The following is a 15,302-nucleotide window of genomic DNA, read 5'->3' on the forward strand; positions in this document are numbered from 1 at the left end:
CACACCTCACAATCATGACACTCGGTATGTGCTTGTGGAAGCAATACGAGCCAACTGTTGACCAAGAACCTCAGGAAAGAGCTTTATCAATGGCGTCGCCAACTCAGTCGAGCGAAGCCTGAGGAGCTGCATCCTCCACGACCCTTCGTTGAGTCTTATCCCATCAGAAAAGGGTGAGACCATGACCTACAACACTACGCAAGCATAAACTAACAGCCCCTTCAGTGCTTTACCGACGAACGGATCAGAGTAATGACAAAGTCATCCTTATTTCCGGAGGAGGCTCCGGCCACGAACCCGCGCACGCAGGATACGTCGGCGAGGGAGCATTGGACGTTGTAGTCGCTGGCGAGATCTTTGCCTCCCCTTCCGCTTCGCAGATCCTCACAGGCCTACAGACGGTTAAGTCGTCAAAAGGGTAAACCTATGTCCCATAGAAGTCGAGTGTCCGGCTAACCAGGAGTAGATCGTTGATGATCGTCAAGAACTACACAGGCGACAAACTCAACTTCGGCCTCGCAGCAGAGAAGGCAAAGGCTGACGGACAAAAGGTCGAGATGGTCATTGTTGGAGATGATGTTTCGGTAGAGGGAAACACGCTTGTCGGTCAGCGTGGTCTTGCGGGAACAGTCTTCTGCCATAAGATTGCTGGCGCAAAGGCAGCTCAGGGGTATGCCTATCCTTCATACTGACCAAGCCAAAGCTGACCTCCTATACACAGAGCCTCCCTCGAACAAGTCGCTTCTACTACAAGAAAAGCCGCATCGCAAATGGCCACTGTCGCAGCGAGTCTCGATCGATGTAGTGTTCCCGGACGGGCGATTCAAGAGGCCCTTCCCCATGGCCAACTCGAATTCGGTATGGGAATACACAACGAGCCAGGTGTCAAGCGTGAAGAAATTACGAGCCTTGAGGTTACAGTTGAGAAGGCTTTGAGCATGATGTTTACTCCCAAAGCCAATATGTGGCAACCGGGAAAGGGGCAGCGGGTAGCTTTGATGGTCAACAACCTGGGCGGCTTAAGTGTCTTGGAGATTGGTGTTGTTGCAGACGAGGTGGTAAAGCAGCTGGCTCAACGAAACATACATATTGAAAGGAGTCTTGTCGGCACCTTCATTACGTCTCTCGATGGACCTGGCTTCTCTGTTACTCTACTGTCACTCGACGATGAGTTGGCGGACTTGCTTGACGCTCCCACTACGGCGCCTGCTTGGCCACGTTCGATTCACGGCTGGGCAACAGACGCGGAGTCTGTATCGAAGCGTGAGACCACAGTCCCTGTTGCGAAGGCCAATACTAGGGAGACAGGAGTCAAAGGTATGTCGGGAATAAAGCTATCTGTTGTCATCGAACTGATCATTTGCAGTCCCGACATCACTTGTCAAGGTTCTCATCGAGTCAGTAGCACGAACAACAGCAAGAGATGAGCCCAAGATCACAGAATACGATACGCTTGCGGGCGATGGAGACTGTGGAGAGACACTTCTGAATGGAGTTACTGGTACGTCCCCAACAAGCTTCATCAATTAAGATGCAGCAATGCTAATCTTGTCGAGTTGCAGGTCTCGTGAAAGAGTTCGAAAACGACGACGCAGTTTCTCTCGACATTGGCCAAATTTTCCGCCGAACAGCAACAACTGCAGAAAGGAGCATGGGCGGCACGTCGGGTGCTATCTACGCCATCTTTCTCAACGCTGTAGCAAACCGACTCTTAGAATTGACTGTCAACTCTTCCTCGCTTACAGTCTTCGATTTCATACAACAAGCTCTTCAGAGTGGCCTAGACGAGCTATGCAGATACACGCCCGCACGAATCGGTCACCGCACACTAATGGATGCACTTATACCATTTGTCAAGAACTACTCCCTAGATGGCTCACTAAGAGCTGCTCTGGTAGAGGCGCGGAAGGGTGCTGAGAGTACACGGAAGATGGTAGCGGCCCTAGGACGGGCTAGCTACGTTGGGCAGGACAGATTCGACGAGGAGGGCGGCATTCCTGATCCTGGAGCTCTTGGTGTTGTAAGTATTCTCGAAGGTCTTTGTGATGGATTAGATACTCGAGCCAATTGAGGTGATTGGCGCAGTCGGCAATTGGATGGAACTGTTTCTTCGCTTACAAGTTCCTGGGGAATATCTTTATCCTGGTGATGATGGTGGTCTAGCCGAGTACAGTCAAGGCAGACCAGGGTGAAGAGCACTGTCCACCCACTAAAGAACGTCACGCTGCCTGTCCTGGGCACAAAAGGCAATTGTAAGCGGAGGTGAACTAATCCCAGTTCAGGAATGTTTCGAGTTGAAGACTTATCTAGGGGAGGAAAGAAAACATAATACCTCGATCTTGAGTGACAAAAAGACTTAGGTAATATAGCCTAAGCTTAGCATGACTTTTACTTAGTTTATTTTGACACCTCACAGCAAAGCTCGCTGTTTTCTTGCCCCCGAGGCTTGTATGTCGGGGAACCAGAAAAGACTTGCTTTTTTATTCTGTTCAGCATCAATTGCCTGCAAATTAATAGATCTCGTCAGTATTTTAATTCCCTCTAGCAGTTTTCTGGAACAATTGCCGATCACGAGTCTTTTTGGTACCGCAGGCCGGACCCCAGATTTTGGCGTCTACAATTGCCCTGCCCCTCCAACTTTTGGACATCTTCACTATCGCCTTCACTTTCATCTCCACTCGTTCTCCCAATAAGTCACATCACCCAATTTTCACACGGAATCCCAACTCCGGCTACAGTTGACTTATGAACCGTCCCTCCGCATCTCGGGCCCGAGTCCGGTCCGAGCCCATCAAGCATAAGCGGACCCGCTCCGGGTGTCTCAATTGCAGACGCAAGAAGCGTAAATGCGATGAGAGCCGGCCGGCCTGCGGAACTTGTCGTCGTCGCAATGAGTCTTGCGAATGGGGGCTGAAGATAGCGTTTCGAGCCGAGCATGCTCAATGTTTAAATGCGCGGCATCCTTCGATGCGGAAGATGGCGAGGAGGAGGCAGCCAAGGGAGTTTGAGATTCTGGATGTGACGGATGAAGTCATTCGTGATTACAACGGTGCTGAGACAGAGGAGGAGGATAACGAGACTAGTGATGATCGTGCGCGGACAAACACTTCTGGTATGAACACGATCTGCATCATGGGCCGTTTGTAGATCTGACATTCTTCTAGGTCGCTCAAATCTCATTGTTGGCGCGAGACCTCGCGCCGCAAACAATACACCAAGTGGCTATGTCTCTATACAGCGACCGCCGGTAGTCGACATCTCCTCACCGACATCACAGCGCCAGACCGAAAACGCCGTAGCCGACCTACTTTACTTCAGCCAAAACGGGCAATCTCATTCCTCAGTCGACATTGATCCTACTCTGCAGGTTTCCATGGAGGCGGTCCCAATTGACATGATAGCAGACTATCCTTACATTGACCAGATGCAAGCATTTACCCCTGAGGGCATCTCCGAAGACGGAATCTTCTTGCCAGGCTCTGCATACCACGAGTTACACTCGACACTCCGTAATCACCTCATCCAAGAGACGCGGTCAATTGCTCCAACAAGATCAACAACGCCGCATATAGAGGTTGAAAGCTCAGGCGGCGTCTCCTTGGAAGAGACCGAGGTCACAATCCCATTACAAGAATTTCAGCCCTCGCAGACACCCCTGCTCTCTCAGCAAGAGGAATGCTCGCTATGGAAGAACTACTTTGACGAAATCGCCCCTTGGCTCGACAAGTTCGACCGAGACCGTCATTTCCAGCAGATTATCCCTACAATGAGCAAAGAAAATGACCACTTAAGATACTCAATGCTGGCCCTCTCAGCAAGACAACTCGAACTTAAGCATACACTACCGACGAATCGCAGCCTCGCCCTCTATCAAGAAGCCATTCATATGCTCCTCCCACATTTGCCGACCCGCGGAACAGCTGTCATCGCCACGTGTGTTATCCTTTGCGTGCTGGAGATGTTGAGCTGTTCGCCAAAGGCATGGCAACGCCATCTCGATGGCTGTGCGAGTCTCATGGAAGCTGTTGGCATCAATGGGTTCGTAGGAGGGACAGAGCAAGCCTTGTTCTGGTGCTTCGCGCGTATGGATATCTGCGGTGGACTCATATCGTCAGTCAAGACTCTCATTCCTATCTGCCATTGGGCGTCCAAGACGTTGTCGATCGAAAACGATGTCGAGCTTTTCAAAAACGCTCCAACGTTTGAGGACTGGGCAAACTATGCTGTGTACCTTACGGCTCAAGTCCTGGATCTGTTAGCCGCCTCCCCTACTGATCCAACTCGCGACGAAGCCAAGTTCCGGACTCGATGGCTCAAGTTGTGGAAGTATATCTCTGAATGGTACCAAGAGCGCCCGGCTCCATTGCATCCCATCATGACAATCCCTTCGAGCGAGTCCTCCCCATTTCCAACGATTTTGTACTCGAACCCTGCTGCCATGTCAGGGAATCAAATGCATCACGCAGCATCGATTCTTATGCTACAGAACCAACCATCGACAGTACGGCTAGGTCATGCTTCCAAACCAAGAAGTATCCTTTGGCATGCAAGACAGGTATGTGGCATAAGTATGTCGAATGAGCATCACGGGGCATGGACGAATAGCGTGCAACCACTTTGGATTGCTGGAAGATGCATGAGCCATCCAAGTGAGCATAAAGCGATCTTGGAAATGTTGGACCGAATCGAAAGGGAGAGTGGCTGGAGTACAAAATGGAGAGTCGACGATCTGAAGGAATTCTACAAATGCTCCTTGTCAACTGTATGAAAGACATGATTTATGAAATCCGGAGTTACCCATGGGTCAAAGACAGACTGGGATATGTGCAGTTGATATTTAGCGTTGGTAAATGCAGCATTGGGACTTGGCTTTGGTTTCATGGAGACTGTTCAGATAATGTCAAGTGTATTATTGTACTGAGTCCAAGGTCCTTCAGGAGTCGAATGTGGAGTTTGGAAAACACATTTGATATTTGGGTTGCTGGGCGGAGGCCTTCTGCTGGGGCTCACGTGCCAATGGAAAATAGGTGAGACGATCATAGGTCAAAAATAATCCCACACTTCTTGAGCACAAGTCAAGACTGAGATTCCCCTCACTAGTCAACGCGAACCTGGAATCTCAACAAGCCATAATTCTTCCGCATCGCATCGCATTCATTTTCATTTTCTTTCATTTCTCTTCTCTATCTTCCTATCGTCATGTCGTTATCAAAGCCCGAGCGTGTTCATGATCTTATCGCCCAGAACCCTCGAGTTCGTGTCTGGGTTCATCCGCTCGAGTGGTCCGAGGTTCACCTTGAGCTTCTCAAAGCCTCTTTCGTTGAAGCTGACACCGATGAGACCTCTGAGAATCCTGAAGATGGAACAGCCATGGTGTCTGACTATCGAATCGTCAGACAGTTCGCGCAAACCTCGATGAAGAACAAGAACCTAAAGATCTTGATCTGTGACAACGGACCTCTCAAGCTCCTTCGGTAAGAATTGAGATCTTAGTGTCTCCATGCTTGAAATCCTAACTTGGAGATTCTAGTCCTCGCGGGTACTTCTGCTTCGGTGAAGAGAAGCCTCTTGATCTTCAGGGCGCGATCTTCAACCAACGCGGAGCTGTTAGCGATGACAGTTACGCTGGGGCATTCGCTTTCATCCAGGGGAACCTGATCAGAAACCTCCGTGAAGGTCTCTTCCCTCTTCCAAACCGTCTTCGTCATGACCCTGCCGCCAAGTGGTTACGAGAACTGCGAGTCAAGAAGATTGAGCCCCAGGATCAGTGGCGCGACCCCTACATCCTTTGTGTCCTTCTGGGACTTGCTCAGTCCCAAGCAGAGGATAAAACCTCTCCCGAGTACCCTTTCGCCGAGGATCATATCTTCAAGGTAAGCCTACCCCTGCTGCTTACATGACTCGTTGAGCATGTTGTTGACACTAGTGCAGACTTGTGCTGCCTTGACCGATGACAAGAACGAGGACTTCATGTATTTTTATACCGCTGAGTTCTCGGTTGCTTTTGTCAGCAAGTTCGAGTATCCCCTTGACCTAAAGAAGCCAAAGGATGGCATGTCCTCCGAGCTGTCCATCGGCATGAAGCAGGTCCTCTTCCGGCCCTACAAGACCTTCCGGGCTCGTCTCCTCGCGGAGATCTCCTCTGCCCTGTAAGAAGATGGAGCTACCTGTCGGTTCGTGTAGGTTCCGGGGCTTAGAACCTATGCATCATCGGCCGACTGGGATGAACAAGGCTATTTTGATTTTTTTGTCGGGACGACAACTTCAGCTGAATGGATTAGTGGCATCCTACTGATTATGGATGCACGATATACATGGATATGGCACCATTTTTCTCATTGCTGAAGCCCATATGGAATTTGTTTAGGTAAGTGCTGATTCTTCGGGAGATCGCCTATATAGGTATAAGACTATCATCAAGCTGACCACGATAGAACTCTAAAGTTCAAATAGGTTATTATCGGGGATCCCGATAGACGAAGGAAGCACCGAACTGCCTATTCGGTTGCGATTCATGTTACATGCTGTACGCATTAGTCCTCAAGAACCATGGCGGAACATGTATACCTAGTTACTTTCCACCAGTCTTTATACAGCTCGTCACTCCAATACGAAACTCTAAAAGCGATCTATCGTACTACAACGGTGCCATGGGCGGCTAAGTAGCCTGATTGAAACAAATTGGCCGGGGCCCCCCTTGCAAGGCTGGGATGGCTCCCCGTGGGATACCGAAACATCGGCCGAATTACTGTCTCTTCCTGAAGCACGCTCATCACGATCTAGATGAAACCGGGGTGTCTTTTGTTCATTGCTGGCGGTTTCATGGACGCGTTGCTCCGAAGTTCTCGACCAACTGCCGACTGGGAACCCCTGCTAGTTCCCGTGGGCTTCCCGGGTGGAGATTAGAGGACCTTGAGACTGAATCAGTTGAGGTCAGAAGTTGAATAGGTCAGTATCTGGTTTTTTGTGATGTTCTGAGTATAAAAGAGCCGGTCTAGTCATTGAACTGAAGATATTTTCACAGATCACTCACCGATCATCGACTACTCCCTTATCCAACTTCAAAGATCCTCCTCCGTTCTTCTCTTCAACATGAAGTTCACTTCTGTTCTCCTCGCTGGCCCAGCTCTTGTTGCTGGAAGATATCTTAGTGACGAGGTTACCTCTGGAACTTCGACTCACTACGGTGGCAATGTCTCTGGAGGCAACTGTGGCTTTGTATCCTACACGATTCCCTCTGGCATCTATGGCACTGCTTTCTCTGGTCCCAACTGGGACAATGCTGGGGTTTGTGGCAACTGCATCGAAGTCACCGGCCCAACCGGCAAGAAGATCAAGGCCATGGTGAGTACTCGTATGTTCTGATGGTTTGTGGAGTGTGAGCTGATATTTCTTGCTCTTAGATCGTCGACAAGTGTAACGAGTGCAACAAGGGTCACCTGGATCTCTTTGAAAATGCCTTTACTGCTGTTGGCGGCACGAACGGCCTTGTTCAGACCAGCTGGAGACTGATTTCTTGCGACATCACTACGCCTTTGGTCCTTCGTAACAAAGAAGGTGAGTTGGCAATATGCTCTGCTCCTACCGCACTCCAAGTTCATCAGCTAAAGTTGTCTCAGGTACCAGCGCTTACTGGTTCAGCATGCAAGTCCGCAACAGCAACCTCCCCGTCAAAAGCCTCGAAGTCAGCACCAACAGTGGAAAGACCTGGACTGGAACGACTCGAAAGGACTACAACTTCTTCGAGAACCCCAGCGGTTTCCAGGTCGATACCGTCGATGTCAGAATCACCAGCTCCACCGGCAGCACCATCATCGTCAAGAACGTCGGGGCCAAGCCTTCGACTGAATACCCGGCCAGCGGCAACTTTGCTTAAGATTACGGAGTTGTTTTCCTGTTCTCGTAAGAACAGTTGGGAGTGGGGGGTTGGTGGAACGCTGCTAGGAAGGTGATTTGCTGGCTGAAAGATTGGGGGCCGTTCTTAGAAGACTGTACATTGGGATTCTTCGTATATATCGCTTTTTTCATCGGTGGCATCATGAACTTGTCAAATTCGACTGCAGTGAAGACTTGGTGTGGACCTATGGCCACCTTGTCAAAAAGTGCTGATGGAGAATATGTCCGCTTACATGAGCAGTTCGAGATTATTTCTCACAGTAACCGTAAAGCCAAATCTTAGATATCGGATCCAGGCGCTGCTCTCAACATGATTGGTCGGCTTAATGTTGCTTGGCATCGGATATACGTAGAATCTGACGTCCCTTTTCCATCTACACAGACCATCCAAACACTTTCACCTCACACCATCTCATCTCAGAAATACCCGGCAAAAACAAGTGATGTCAGCTCTAGGCGTCAGCAAAGTGGCCATTCCATCATGCTGCGGGCGTGTATTTTAGCGCTTATAAGACACGTATGAATGAGCATTTCCTGATTTTTGAAAATGGATTCTTTGCAATCAGTCTGGACTTTTCGATGGCTATCTCCTCTCTCTCTTGATTTTAATTAGGCCAAACAACGTTACGAAGGCTACAGCCAATCTCCCTCTCAATATGTCCAGTCCAGAGGCAAGCGAGGAGACTCCCCTTCTTGATTCCTTCGACTCTCAAAAGACCCACGAACTCTACAATATCAAGCCCCATCCGATCACCGGCCGCCTCATAGGTTCCTACCCAGTCACTCGTACGAAGCCCATGCGCGTCTTATGCCTCGGACAATCAAGAACAGGAACCACGGCTCTCTTAATGGCCCTTAGGCAACTGGGCTACACGCCATACCACATGTCGCTCTCACTCGGCAGCCCCAAGACGAACCTTGATCTCTGGCGTGAAGCCCTCGATGCCAAGTTCTATGGGAAGGGTAAGCCTTGGGGTCGTGAAGAGTTTGACAAGATACTCGGACCATACGATGCTGTGGCTGATCTGCCAGCCATTTGCTTCGCCGAAGAGCTTGTGGCCGCGTACCCTGAGGCCAAAGTTATCGTCACTTGGCGTGATGTCAATAGCTGGCTTCGAAGTATGGACTCGACGGGAGGTCGAGTTCTTCGGTGGCCTCTATGGAATACTCTCGCGAGATGGGATACCGCACTAGCCGGCCCATTCTGGGAGTTTTCAAAGAAGGTCATGCCCGCTAACTTTCATACCATGAGTGACTTCTCCGACAAGTCACCAGCTCGCCAAGCCTTCCATGAGCACTACGACCTCGTCAAGAAAATAGTTCCAGCCGAAAGAATGCTCGAGTTCAAAGTTCAAGAAGGATGGAGTCCGCTTTGCAAGTTTTTGGATAAGGAGATTCCTGAGGGGGAGTTCCCGAAGCTGAATGATTCAAAACAGTTTGTTTTGGCCCATAGCTTGATGTGGTGGATAGCTTTTGCCAAGATGATTGGAAAGGCTTCCTTCATGACTGCTGTCTCTGGAGTCATCGCCTCGATATTTGCGATGTGGAAATTGAAATATGCTGTTAAGATCGGGGCTATGCTAAGGCCGATCGCCGACTTGTCTTGATTTCCTAAGTCTTGTAAGTGACGGCCACGGTCTCTTGTTTTCTTTTGCTAACCGTTGACTTGCAGCTTGATAATCTGATAGTTGAATACGGTTTCTTGTTACCGATATACTCATCTTGAGTGAGTGCAATGCTCAGGGTCGATCAGTATCAGTGGATCATTTACATCAGCCAGTATCTTGCACCATAGGAATCCTTCCGCTTCTACTAACATCCTTTTATCACAAACCCTCGGGACTTCTAAGAATTAACCAGCCTAGGACATCCAGCCTAATAGTCAAGGGATGGTTTTCGAATAGACTTGACCTGATCGACATCAACGTTTTCAGGCGTAACTCTAAAGCCATCCGTGCTCGAGACTTCCAGTCTAGGTCGGTCTAAGCATAAGGGCTGAGCTATTGAATTTTAACGTAGTCCGTCTGATAATTATACCTTCTCATATTAGCTCCAATTGTCCTCTCATCGGCTTAGTCCAACACAGCACAGTGTTTCGCCGTATCCCGCCTAGTTCCGCTCGGTTCATCTACCGAACGACCCAAATACCTGGGAATCAAGAGTCAAGACGACGGGCACTATCCCTAGTTCAACCACTTTCGAGGCCGTTTCTTTCTATACGAGCCGGGAGCCGGCTGTCACGGCCTTCAGGTCCAGGGTCCTTTAGTTACTAGTAACTATGCGTTGTCGTTCAGTGTAGCTTCAACCTTACAAGTAAATTCCAGGCACTGCGGTCTTTACGACAATGGGCAGTGGCTTGAGTTCCCTCGCGCTAATGCTACGGAAACCGTCTAGTGTTGCACCAATTCCGACGAGCTGGGGATAGTGGCTCCTTTGCTCTTGGTCTCGAATGTCTCACATTCCTCATGATGCAGTGGGCTGGGCTCGGACCTGAATCTTATGATTCAATTGCCACAATGAGAGCTCGTATAAGTTTCAAGGCTTTCACTCGAATTCCCTGCCAAGACTTTGTTCTGTATCATACTTCACATCTCAAAATCTTTCACCATGAAATTCATCACGAGCCTTATTCTCCTGGCCGCAGCCTATGTGTCAGCAAAGCCCTCAGGAACAGCAGAGTGTGCAGCGATCTACCAGAGATGTATTGAAACAATAACAGTACGAGAAGCCTTCCTGGTGTTGGTTCGAAGCTAATATCTTGATAGCCGCAAGAGTGCAAGAAGACTGATCGAGATTGTCTTTGCAAAGCTTGGGATGATGTAATAACGTACGTATCTGTTTGAATTCTGTTCAACTTCACCTAGCCTGGTACTAACGACGATCTCTGTAGATGTTTGGTCGACTGTCCAAATACTCCTCGCTACTGGTTAGCGAAGGAAAACGCCCGGGGCTTCTGTACATAAGATTGATGAATATACAAGCGCGCATTTCTTCTCTTTTCCAACCTTTCTTCCCGCCTCTGGTTCAGTCAACGGGACAACTGGGGCCACGAGAAAGGTCTCATGGCGCCTTTTTTTGCCTATTCAAAACATCTTGAGTATATCAGGGTGGTATTCATAGACCGAGCCTTGGATGAAAGGCTACAAGAACTACCAGACTGGAGAACACCGCACCCTCGACTCGGTCCCACGTAATATATGCTGGGACATGGCCCTCGTCTTTTCAGGTTGCAAGATAAGAACACCAAGGACATTGATCATGAAATAAACAATAAGGAGCCTGGTTAATCAACATCTTTTACTTGTACATTATGGTCAACTTACAAGTCGTGGCCCTTGAGGCTTTCCCAACCCAGCCCCCCTTTCCACTTGCCAATCTGGCATGGACATGTGCTACCTTGCAGTAGCTAAATACAAGGGATTCTACAATGCAACCTACTTAACAATATATCTGAAGTCTCACTATTGTATTCAAGCACTATTCATATCGGACTTGGCTTCATCCTCCTAAGAATTAGTTCGAAATGTCGTTGCAGGTCACTGACCTTTCGGCACTCTCGTGTCACTCCATCTTAGGATGATTCCACAGGACCAGGCCGACGAGGAGCGAGTGTTCCATGAGGCTCGGCTTGTTGGAGGTTCGATAGGGCATCAGAGGCCTTCGATCCGACCAATTCCTTGGGTCAGTTGTCCATTTCTGCCTGGCCCGGTACTTCGGCCATCCCCTGCCCCGTCTCTGGCATCGTCTGAGGCTTCTGGTCACGACTTTTTCGAGGTAGGTATATAACCGCAACAGCAGTTCCGCAAAGCAGAGCCAGTCCCCCAACGACACCGCCGACTATTGCACGTGTCACTCCCTGATTCAGATCGATTGTCATCAGAGATCTCGGCAGTGGCTTCTGTGGCGCTTCCCGACGAAGTGGTGCTGCTTGTCTCTGTTGCAGCTGTTGTGCCGCTGGAAGGTTTCGGTGTCTCACTTGTCGATGTCGTTTGTGAAACGGCTTTTGTCAATGCCGGGACTGTTGGGGTGATGTGACAAGTATCTGCTGCAGCGACGGCACCGCAGGCGACATAGGTGTATTTGTGACCTTCGTCCATGATCAGGTATGCAAAACTGCAGTATTCGGCCTTCTTGCTATCAATCGGTTAGTTACTTGGCCAAGCGTTACGAGTGCGTAGTTCTAGGATGGCATTCTGAACTTGGGGTTCTTCGTCTTCCCGCAGCCATCTGAGCAATCATGCTGGTCACGACATCGTCCAGCAAGGGTACATTTCGACCCCCCAGTACTCTTGCGCATACCCCAAGGGCCATTTGGGGTCCTGAAGCGACATACACTGTCAGACTCGGCTGTCGTCATAGCTGCCGGGCGGCCATTTTTGTAACCGCTGGTAATCATTTCAAAAGGTACAGCGCGTCGTTCAAGGCGTTTGGGCGCCTCGCTGGGCTGCAACGTCTCAGTTGCAGTGGGAAGTTTGGCGTAGAGTGCATTGTTGTGGCATATGTATAACTGAAACAATTGGAGAGTCCATATTATTTGCTGTATATTGGGCTGTTTTTGTCTCACTCGAGAGGGGGAAGAGAGACAGGAAAATGAACAGCGACAGAGAGGAACTGCACCTGATTTTATTGTTTTCGTGTTCTATTTCTGTTGGATTGCGGGGATAAAATGATGCTGAATTCAATGTACAACTCATCAACCCAGGATGATTGTCAAGGATCGCATGTGTTGGTTTGTGTCGTCGAAACGCTGTGTTGGTACCGTTTTAGACGGTTGTTGTCAACCGTTTTCATCGGAATTCGACGCCATGTTCCTTGCAGCAAATCGTTATCTTAACGCGGCGTGATACGGCTTGGCATCTGACTTGGCTCGATAGGGCAAGTTCCATTGCCATTAACCCTTGCAGAGTTTGTGATCCTTGTCTGCTGCAAGTTGAGTGATTAACCCATCCAAGCTCCAATGATGAGATGACAGGTTCGGTCTAACGTGCCGAGTTGAAATGAGACGAAGGAACAAGTAAAATTTGAGACGAGGAGGATTCAACTCTGCTTATATTTCCCGCGACAATCGTGCTCTCGAGGGGAGTTTGCGCTGACTCAAATCAGTCAGCAAATTGACCACGGAATGTAATCACAGATAGCTCATAATACCACGTCGCAAATAGTTAGAACAGGTCGTATAGTATCGACCCAATCCAATAATTGCAAGATCAGCCCCCTGCTAGCTCCCGTGTAAACGAGGTCCCCGAATAATGAGCAGTGGAGAGGAGACCGTGGTGGGCTGACCGCTGGCCGCTGGCCGCTGACGCTGACAGTGACCAGTCCAGCCCAAAGCTTACAGCAGGCAGGCTCTCAGTAACGTGCCCTCGGCCTTCAAACGGCGCTGCCGGGGTGTGTCCTCTAGCGCCTGTTAGCGGGCTCTCGTACTGGACGAGGCGTTTGTGTCTCAACCCAACCCTTCCCTTCGAGGCGATGGTGCTGTGCCTCGCCCTTCTCTCAGCCGCGCGAGTAAATTAATTATTGTTCTTGTAATTTTCCCCTTCTCTTTTCGTCTCTCTCATCATAATTTCATTCCTTTTTCTCTGTGATGGACTCGAATTGTTGACGAAATGCATCGCAAGGTCTTTGTTCTGAGCGTCCCGCTCGTCTGCTTCTTGTTAGTCACAGCGAGCTTGTACCTTGGCCGAGATCATATAACCAGATTATCTGAGGCATACCTACCGCTCCATGCCCCCTCCTCCCTTAAGACCACGTCTACGGAAACAATAGATTTACCTTTGAGTACCACGTCAGATTTGGTTGACTCGCCTGTTATCGAGGAACCTCCTTCATATTCGACCCTCGACACTTACACCACAAGTTCAATCGAGGTACATACTACACCAACCGTCTCCTCTACCACTTCCGCAGCGCCCTCACCAACAACAACAAAATCTGCCATCCCAATCGCAAATGGTGAGTCCCAATCTTCGACTTTCCGCTTAAGAGTGACTGACATGTCCCAGGCTCCGTCCTCTCTACAGAGCGCATCACTCCCTACATTCACGCCATCCTCGATCCCGCTTCAAAAGAGCGCCCACGTCTTCAATGCCCTCCCTTGGACACCAAGCGATACAAAGACCTTCAAAAGAAGAAGGACACTCGCGGAGACACAAACGACCAACATCCAATCGACTTCTTCTTTGCCCTTAATTTACGCAATATCGTAGACCTTCTTCCTCGTCTCATGGGCAGCATTGTCGAGGCCATCCAATTCCTTGGACCTGAACGATGCGCCCTCTCAATCGTCGAAGGCAATTCTCCCGATGGAACTGCTGACGTTCTTGTTGCTTTGCGCCCGTTCCTCGAGGAACTTGGAATTACTTACTTTTACAACAACTCTGCGATTAACCCGTCAAAAGGCCCTCGCATTCGCAAGTTGGCCCAATTGCGAAACTTGGCCTTGGAGCCGCTGTTTAAGAAGAAGGTTCCAGCGGCGGATGACACTACCGTCCTCTTCATCAACGATGTTGCTGCTTGTCCCGATGATCTACTTGAGCTTGCGCTCCAGCGTCGTAAGCTGAATGCCGATATGACCTGCGCCATGGACTTTACCTACGCTGGCCCTGATCCCACATTCTACGACGTATGGGTAAGTTTGATCCGATTTCCCCGACCAGACTGAGAAACTAACACGCTGCAGGTCGCCAGGACACTTGCTGGAGACACATTCTTCCCCATCCCTGAAGACGGATCATGGGACAATGCCTGGGACTTATTCAGAGGAAACCGAGAAGCACGAATGCGATACGACGCCCATCTTCCTTTCCAAGTCTTCGCCTGCTGGAACGGCGCAACAGCCTTCACGGCCGCCCCGATCCTCAACGGTCTACGATTCCGCGATCCCAAAAAGGACGAATGCTTCCAGGGCGAACCGCAACTATTCTGCAAGGACCTGTGGCACAAGGGCTACCGAAAGATCGCAGTGGTACCTAGCATCAGTCTGGAGTATACAGATGCGAGAGGCAAGGACATCAAGAAGCTGAAGGGCTTTACGAATGAGGTTATCCAGCATATGGAGGAGGATAAAGCCCATATTGAGTGGCAGTACGAGCCGCCGGAGAAGGTCAAGTGCATGCCGTCTTTTGATCGCCAGACGTGGTTACCGTGGGATGAGTCATTGAAACGATAGATGTTTTACGGTTGTTTTCTTTTGTTCTTTTCTGTGTAATTGGGGTTATACCAGCATTGTTAGACGTGGGTGGTGTTGACGGAGTTCATTCATGGCGGTCTCTTGTCTGTACCAAAGAATTATAAAATATCACGATGAAATCATCATACGATCCCGAGCATCAAGACAATGGCCTGAATGCCGTTTATGGCTAGTTCATGGATGACGATTGTCATGTGCAATATGGTTACATCGAGTC

The 15,302-nt window shown here is 49.6% G+C and overlaps 7 protein-coding genes across 7 annotated transcripts; all 7 read left to right on the top strand.

Moving 5' to 3' along the window:
- Positions 1–14: 14 nt before the first annotated feature.
- Positions 15–2,071, top strand: FMAN_12759 (DAK2-Dihydroxyacetone kinase; the record flags this gene model as incomplete). Its single annotated transcript, XM_041823238.1, has 7 exons — positions 15–24; positions 75–173; positions 226–418; positions 467–670; positions 722–1,317; positions 1,367–1,501; positions 1,563–2,071. 7 exons carry the CDS (start codon positions 15–17, stop codon positions 2,069–2,071), a joined length of 1,746 nt encoding a protein of 581 aa, XP_041688839.1.
- Positions 2,072–2,745: 674 nt separating this feature from the next.
- Positions 2,746–4,768, top strand: FMAN_12760 (uncharacterized protein; the record flags this gene model as incomplete). Its single annotated transcript, XM_041823239.1, has 2 exons — positions 2,746–3,112; positions 3,165–4,768. The coding sequence occupies 2 exons, from the start codon at positions 2,746–2,748 to the stop codon at positions 4,766–4,768; spliced, it is 1,971 nt and encodes a 656-aa protein (XP_041688840.1).
- A 431-nt stretch (positions 4,769–5,199) lies between these two features.
- Positions 5,200–6,153, top strand: FMAN_12761 (uncharacterized protein; the record flags this gene model as incomplete). The annotated part of the gene is made up of 3 exons (XM_041823240.1): positions 5,200–5,474; positions 5,531–5,873; positions 5,932–6,153. 3 exons carry the CDS (start codon positions 5,200–5,202, stop codon positions 6,151–6,153), a joined length of 840 nt encoding a protein of 279 aa, XP_041688841.1.
- A 939-nt stretch (positions 6,154–7,092) lies between these two features.
- On the top strand, positions 7,093–7,876 carry FMAN_12762 (uncharacterized protein; the record flags this gene model as incomplete). Its single annotated transcript, XM_041823241.1, has 3 exons — positions 7,093–7,344; positions 7,404–7,557; positions 7,620–7,876. The coding sequence occupies 3 exons, from the start codon at positions 7,093–7,095 to the stop codon at positions 7,874–7,876; spliced, it is 663 nt and encodes a 220-aa protein (XP_041688842.1).
- Positions 7,877–8,552: 676 nt separating this feature from the next.
- Positions 8,553–9,503, top strand: FMAN_12763 (uncharacterized protein; the record flags this gene model as incomplete). The annotated part of the gene is made up of 1 exon (XM_041823242.1): positions 8,553–9,503. The coding sequence occupies one exon, from the start codon at positions 8,553–8,555 to the stop codon at positions 9,501–9,503; it is 951 nt and encodes a 316-aa protein (XP_041688843.1).
- A 1,000-nt stretch (positions 9,504–10,503) lies between these two features.
- On the top strand, positions 10,504–10,859 carry FMAN_12764 (uncharacterized protein; the record flags this gene model as incomplete). Its single annotated transcript, XM_041823243.1, has 3 exons — positions 10,504–10,614; positions 10,662–10,723; positions 10,787–10,859. The coding sequence occupies 3 exons, from the start codon at positions 10,504–10,506 to the stop codon at positions 10,857–10,859; spliced, it is 246 nt and encodes an 81-aa protein (XP_041688844.1).
- A 2,643-nt stretch (positions 10,860–13,502) lies between these two features.
- Positions 13,503–15,064, top strand: FMAN_12765 (uncharacterized protein; the record flags this gene model as incomplete). The annotated part of the gene is made up of 3 exons (XM_041823245.1): positions 13,503–13,848; positions 13,899–14,524; positions 14,576–15,064. The coding sequence occupies 3 exons, from the start codon at positions 13,503–13,505 to the stop codon at positions 15,062–15,064; spliced, it is 1,461 nt and encodes a 486-aa protein (XP_041688845.1).
- Positions 15,065–15,302: the final 238 nt, after the last annotated feature.

Source organism: Fusarium mangiferae (genome assembly GCF_900044065.1).
Source record: "Fusarium mangiferae strain MRC7560 genome assembly, contig: FMAN_scaffold015, whole genome shotgun sequence".
NCBI lineage: Eukaryota > Fungi > Ascomycota > Sordariomycetes > Hypocreales > Nectriaceae > Fusarium > Fusarium mangiferae.